Source organism: Lichenostomus cassidix, chromosome 1Ab, assembly GCF_008360975.1.
Source record: "Lichenostomus cassidix isolate B80296 chromosome 1Ab, HeHo_3.0, whole genome shotgun sequence".
NCBI classification, from domain to species: domain Eukaryota; kingdom Metazoa; phylum Chordata; class Aves; order Passeriformes; family Meliphagidae; genus Lichenostomus; species Lichenostomus cassidix.
The window spans coordinates 3838141-3845133 of record NC_139481.1 but is presented as its reverse complement, the minus strand read 5'-3'; the positions used below and the strand labels follow the sequence as shown (position 1 = coordinate 3845133).

The following is a 6993-nucleotide window of genomic DNA, read 5'->3' as shown; positions in this document are numbered from 1 at the left end:
CAGATTTACAGCTTACTCTGTGGGAGGAAAAAGCCCAGCTTGAGCTAAAATGGAAAGTGTTGCAAACAGTGTGAAATTTTTTAATATTAATGAGAATATATTGTTTCCACAGCATCATAGCTGCAGCTTGTTCATTTCCTAATATGATAGGGAAAAAAAATAAATCCTAACATCTGCTTGGAACACTTAGCTGAAAAACTCAGCTCCAAATTACTTTTAAAGTGGCCTGTTTGGCAACAGAGATTTTGAACATTATTTCACATTTCATCACCATGTACAGAAAGGGAAGAACATAAAGTATGTTTGAGGAAAGAAATAATCCAGTTTAAAACACTAATATGATTTTATATGGCGAGCAAAGAGAAATGAATGGGTTAGAGCCAGTATTTGATGCTCAAGGATAGGAAAGGGAGGGGAGGGAGAGGAAATTGGGGAAAACTCAAGTTCATCATGTTCATAAAGCATCAAAACAGCTGTGCAGTGCTAGAAGAAAATTGTGTGTGGAAGAAAATTCCTTCACTCAGGCCTGAGGTCAATGAAAGGTAATAGAAGAAGCAGAGAAGTTCTCAGGAAGCAGAGTGTAAAGTATTAATTCTGTGAAACTTAAACATAATGGTACTTCAGTTGTGAATTCTCTTCTGACTTGAGCTGGCTTTTAAACTTGACAAATAACCCTTTGCAAAGACTGAAAGCTTTTATGGCAGCTGTACATTCCAGGGCAGAGGTGAAAGGAAGGATTTAAAATTACAGGTGAAATAGTCCTTATATATATTGATATTCCTTAAGAAGGAATACTTTCCTCTGTTCCAGGAATGCATTGTGGAAGAACTCTGTCACCAAACAGAGGTCTCTGTCATTTAAGCCATGTTACAGAGTTGATAGAACTTTTCTATTTTAAGGGGAAAAAAATTATTGGATAGATTCTTGAATTAATAAAATTTACATCTATTCAAATCGCTGCAACTTTCCTTTCAGAATTTACAACAGGATTTTTGCAAAATTATGGTTTCAAACACAAGAGAAGAGTCCCAAAATAGGATGTGTTTTCTCACACATCGGCATTTTTAATGGCTTTAATTTGAATTTTTTAATTCAAAATCTTGAATTTTGCCTCACCCCATGGGTTTTCTCACTTTGACCCTTGTGATTCTCTCTGCCATCCTGCTGGGAGCAGTGAGCCAGTGGCTGTGTGGGGTAAAGCCAAACAGCCCTTTCCAGCTGCTGGGACTGGCATGGAATTTAAGAATATTCTATGCTATTCCTTTAGGAATATTTAAGAATATTCCTGAAGTGTGTTTTCATCCCTTTACATAGCCTTTTGATGAATGAACTTTCCCACCTCCAAGAATGGAACACAGATTTAAGGACAGTGAAGTACAGTTGCTCACAACAAATGACAAGAAACCCTGAAAGTTACTTCTTGATGCATTTAATTTCCTTTGTGCTGTTCTAAGAGCTAAGGAATTCCCAAGTGTGAGGTACACATAGTAAGTAACAGGACCAAAGGGACTCCAGTTGGATCAGATAAAAATGGGTTACAAAATATTAGGAAAAGAAATACTGAAAAATACAAACAGCCTCATCCAGTCACACCTCAGCTGCAAATCCAAATTCTGAAACCCTTGGAAAATCAGTCCCAGGAGAAGTTCACAGCTGCTCTTTCAAAAGGATATTCCAGTTCTAGGAGACTAGGAGTGGAGGAACCTCCCATGCCAACCCTCTACTTGACCTTTGCTGCCTGAAGGGTAAATTGCATCCTTGCTGCACACAGAGTTGACCTGGGGAACATTGCTCTTTCAGGATTTGTCGTTAGGAGGTTTCTTCTTGGCTTCCACATCCTTCTTAAAATCTTCCAGCTTCTTTGCAATGTTAGGAATCTTTTAAAGACAAAATGAAACAAATCAAAACCCGCAGAAATTAACCAAAAAATCCTGGGCTACGTGAGTCTCATCAGACCAGACAATACCATAAACACAGCAAGAAATTCTAGAAAGTTTAAATTGGTTTTTAAGAGGTATTTCCAATATCTGTTACCTTGCACAGATGTTAAAATCTATGCAGAATAAAGCAAACAGCAGATGAAAGCACCTCACATGAGGCTTCAGGAAATATTTAGATTATTAAGGCTAAAAGTCAGCCAGTGGTGATGGGAACAGGAGGAAGGAAAAAAGATCACTTTACAGGAAATTTAGTATGACCAGTCTGGCTTCCTCACTGAAAGAAGACAAACTGCCAAGAATAAGCAGATTTAAACAGAGATGCACAGGCTTTTGAAGGGGAAATTAGATTACACTATACTGGTCATAACCCAAAAGAAAAGAGATGTTCAAAGCATCAAATACGTTCCCAAGAAATTTATTAAGAGATACTTCTCCTGCTTCATCTTGTGGGAAAGAAAATTCCTCCCTAGGGAATTCTACTGCATTGCAAAATGGCAACCTTTTGTAGTTTCACACTTGAATGAAAATTCAATTTGCCGCTTGTGAGCTTCGAAACTTTAGCTTTCTCTTGCAAACAAAGAATTTTGATAAAATAATCCAACAGTAAATTTTTGATAACTTGAAAGGAAAAAAAAGCTAAAGCCCTTAACGGCAAAGAAATGATCATCACTAGCTAAAATTGGGAAGTGACAATGTATGATTTTACAAGCTAACTGATGAAAATGAAATTAAAGCAAATTTTCCACTGGCAGCCATGGAAAAAAAAATTCAGGGGTTTTTACTTCATATGTAACCTGACCACAGAGCATAAGTTAACCCAAAGAGAAAGCAGTTCTTACTGAATGGTCTGAGGCTCACAGCATTGCTAACTCAGTTCCTCTTACCTTCCTTTCCAGAATTAAGCTCTGTTTAAGAAATTAAGAATTAAGAATCTAAATGAAATTAAAAACCCAGCCTGTAACACTCCTGACATTTAAACTAAGAACTCCACCACTGCCAGCAGAACCCTCCATGTATTTATTACCAAACACACTGTGTGTACAGCTGCAGAATTAGAACCTCATTATGACTAGCTTATATTAAATGTCATCTAAATCCAATCATCTTCAACACCAGCAATAAAATTTCCATGTTCATCCTGCAAGGCAGTGTTGCATTATTCCCAGGGAAACACTTCCTGCAAATCCAAAGCCTGAGTCCCCCTCTTGTGGCAATCCTTTATCAGTGCTGCCAGAAAAGCACTATACAATCACTCTGATACATATTGATACATCCAAATAGATTTTATAATTTTGTAACACTGTTACAAAAGACATATTGGGCAGAAACACTAGCCTTTCATTTCTACTGTTACTGGAGTGACTGACAGGAAACATCACAAAAGTTTGTGCATAAACAAAGCAAAATGCAAAATTTTTTAAAGCAAGGTGACTTTAGTATTGAAGATAAGAAAGCAAAACATAAATGTTACCAGAGCCTCAACAAGTTTGTTGCTTTGCTTAATCAGGCTAATATAGATTGCATAAGAATTTTGAAAAAATTATATGTTATTAACTCCCCTAGCCAGTAAACAACTAAGTGGCACTGCTCTTGCAAGGGATTCTGCCAACTCTGCAGAAAGTCCAAACATATTTTGAACACTCAGCTTGAAATCTTTCTGCCCTTTCACACAGAAAACTCTTAGCTGAGAACTGAGGGAAAACAGCCATGTATTTTCCATTCAGACCAGGCTGACCTCTGAGAACTGCAGGATACTCACATCATAGTTCTGAGCCACATACATCCCAACCACGTTGCCAAGAGTAAAACCAAGCTAAAAAAGAGAGAAAGGGAGAAGAGTTAATATCCTTGCATCAAAAGCATATTGGCTAAAATAAAGAAATACTGCCAGTCATTTAAAGAGTTTCCACTCTACTCCTATTTAATTTCCCATCCTTTATCCAGAGAGGTGCAATTTTACTAACCTTCCTCAGCAGAAACACTTTGCCATCATTTCCAAAATTCCACACGGTTTTGTTTTTCGACACACATCCCCAAGACTATTTGGATCAAGCTATCCAAATAGTTTAAGTTTATCCTTGCAAGGTTCTCTACACACCCACAAAGGCAGTGACTGCCATCAAAATGGGGGAGAGAGCAGCAGAGAACTACACATCACAGAGCTCCTGCTCCATGCTGGGAAAGCCTAAAGCAAAATCCTACTGAAATAATGCTCAGGGCTGGAAATACATCTTGGTATGAAGCAAAATAACCTTTGCAAGCTTGAAAGTCAGCACAGAAGCTCTGACTGCACAAAGATTGTTGTCTCCAGAGGTTTAGGGATAGGTGAACTTCAACCTATGTAAACCTGGTTCTGTTCTTCTGCAGCAACAGCTGTGCATCTCCCCGACAGACCTTTCTGACTCCAAGAGATTAGTTCTCAGGCAAATCCACTCTGGTCTAGGGGCTCCTCTAAGGCAGGGAAGTAGAGGTGGGTGGAAGCCGAGCACAATTTCTTTTCCCAGCTTGTAATTGATGAAGGGTGTCCATAAAAATGCACTCTGGCAGCAGAGCAAGAGCAGAACAGCAGTACAGTTTCTGGCCCAGACACTGTTTGCCAGCTGAGCAAAATTCCCAAGCAAAAGAAAACTTCTGGTGTGAAAGAAATTCCTCTCTTCAAAGACAGGTGATGAGATTTTCATTCAGCAGCTCCCCAATATCCTACATTTTATTTTTATTGCTACACTTCAAAATAAGTATGCACCACACTATGAAAGTTCATTTAACTGTTTTGAAAGGGGACACTACTAATATTGTGCTTTCACTGTTAGTAGACAAATTACTCTTTGGGACAGCTGAGGCCAGCTCCATTTAAGAAAATTGTTATTGCTCATGGTCACTGCTGTCAAAATAAGACTATTTTAAGAACAACAAAACCACTGTCCACAAAACAACTTTGCCATCACACACTGACCAGACATCTTTTCCAGGCTCAAAGCAGAATGGAGCACAGCTCATCTTTTCTGTGATTCAGACTCCATAAGCAGCACTGGTGAAAATCCATCTACAGAAAACTAAAACTGGCTGAAAGCTGCCAAATGAACTCTGACTGCAAGTTGCCTCACTATTTTCTTAAACAGAATTTTCATCTTACTCATTATTACTTTTAAAGGAGCTTAGCTTTAAAAATTTAAGAATAAGTAGAATTTGTGTGTAATGCACTGGTTTTCATATTCTCTTGTAGTTTCAATTACCAGCTAAAGAGGTACTCTGGGAAATACTAAAAAATACTGCACTGATGCAAACCAGGCCTGTGACTCCTCTGAATGCAGAGCATCACTGTTGTAGAGTTTCCTGTAGCTTTAGCAGTGTCTGGGAAGCCACTTGAAAACACAAACCTTGTTTATTAGCAATTTTCTAGGCTTTTACCCAGGAACATTTCCAGTATATGTCATATTCTGTTGTGAGATAATCTTTATTCACTACAAATAGTACTGAGATCAGTACTCTCTTTAAGGGTACATCCACCCAGTTACACTTATTTTTAGAGCTGACAATTCCAGCAGTGGGGAAAGAAAATCACTACTTAAGACATGGAAAGCAAAACACATAGCCCACAAAAATGTGTAGGTTGACTAAAAACAACAGGGCTGATGAGAGTTCAGGGTCTTCCAATTTCCACACAGCATTTCTAGATGCATTGTACACAAATGCTTCCTTAATGCTTAACTCTGGATTGCAAAAACACAAGGTTTGTGAGATTATTCCTTTATCTCTCTGTCACAGCCCTAAGCAGGGAGAGCAAGAGTCAAACACCCAATCTACACCCAAGCAGGGAAGAAACCCAGAATTAGTGTATCTTTCTTCTAACTTTCACACACTAATGCGAAGTCATAAGATATTTTTAAGTAGCAACAAAAAAACCATTAGCAGCAAGCAGTAGAGTTGATAAACACAGGAACTTTGAGAGAGGCTAACCATATTTAGCCTTACTGAAGGTTTTCATTGGAGTGGAGACAGGATTATAAACAGAAAAGACTGAAGTTTTCATCCTTGCCATTATGACGCTGGGATAAGAAATAGGTGTCATTTATTTATTAAATAAAACAGGCAAGATTCTCCCAACTTACAACAGGCCATCTCATCTTGCTTTGTATCAACACCTGCTCTGAAACTCATTAGCCAGCTGATTTATCTTCCCCCAACAAAAGACGACGCCTAATATTCAGTCCAATAATTCTGCTCTTCTTAGGGGCATTTAATGAAAGGCAATGAAAAGTGAGCCTTAATTTCTGAATATAAAAATCCACATCTGTCGCGATAAATTTTTAGCAGTGCTCAAAATAGCAAAGGCTGACGGCTCTGCTCTCACCAGAGGAGGGAGATATTTCTGCTTACACAAAGAAATTTGAGCAGCGAGGGGAGCATCACCGTGAGCAAGCAGAATCTCCAGGGTAAATTAACAGCACGGCTAGGGAGGCAAAACAAGGCGCAGAACTGCATTTCCAGAGCAGCTTTAGGCACCGTTCAGGAAACAAGGGGGACGGGGCCGGGACAGAGGGTGGGAAGGGCCGGGAGAGGGGAAGGGAAGGGAGAAGGGAAGCCGCCCGAGGATGGTGCGGTGCCGGGGAGCTGACACGGGCCGCAGGGTGGCCGGACAGGAGCCGCAGTGTAGCCGCACCCTTGCCCTTCCTCCCCCGGCCGGCCAGCAGCCCCGCCGGCCCGCCCAGCCCCGAAGCCTTACCAAGAACTGCAGCATGGCGCTCGCTGGCCGCGCTGCCGCCCCGCCCGAGCGCCGGGGAAGTCAGGCGGGCAGGCTGGCTGCTCCCCTTCCGGGCCCGCCCTCGCCGCCATGCCCCGAGCCCGCCCTGCCCTGCGTGAGGGGAGAGCGGGCGCCATTTTGGGTCCTCCTGAGGGCTGCGCGGGGTGGCGGGCGGCGGGTTTTATTGTGTTTTTTCTTTTTATTTTCTTTTTGTTTTCTTTGTGAAACGCTGTGGTTTGGTTTATTTTAATGGCTGCGCTGGGTTAATTGAGATTTGGGATGTAAATAGATCAGTGAGGGAGATTTTCTGCT

The 6993-nt window shown here is 40.7% G+C and overlaps 1 protein-coding gene across 1 annotated transcript; it reads right to left on the bottom strand.

Annotated features, from left to right (window-relative positions):
* Positions 1–1413: 1413 nt before the first annotated feature.
* Positions 1414–6772, bottom strand: STMP1 (short transmembrane mitochondrial protein 1). The gene is made up of 3 exons (XM_085049498.1): positions 6664–6772; positions 3700–3753; positions 1414–1877 (listed from the first exon to the last, which is right to left on the bottom strand). Exons 1-3 carry the CDS (start codon positions 6676–6678, stop codon positions 1797–1799), a joined length of 150 nt encoding a protein of 49 aa, XP_084905624.1. The 5' UTR covers positions 6679–6772; the 3' UTR covers positions 1414–1796.
* Positions 6773–6993: the final 221 nt, after the last annotated feature.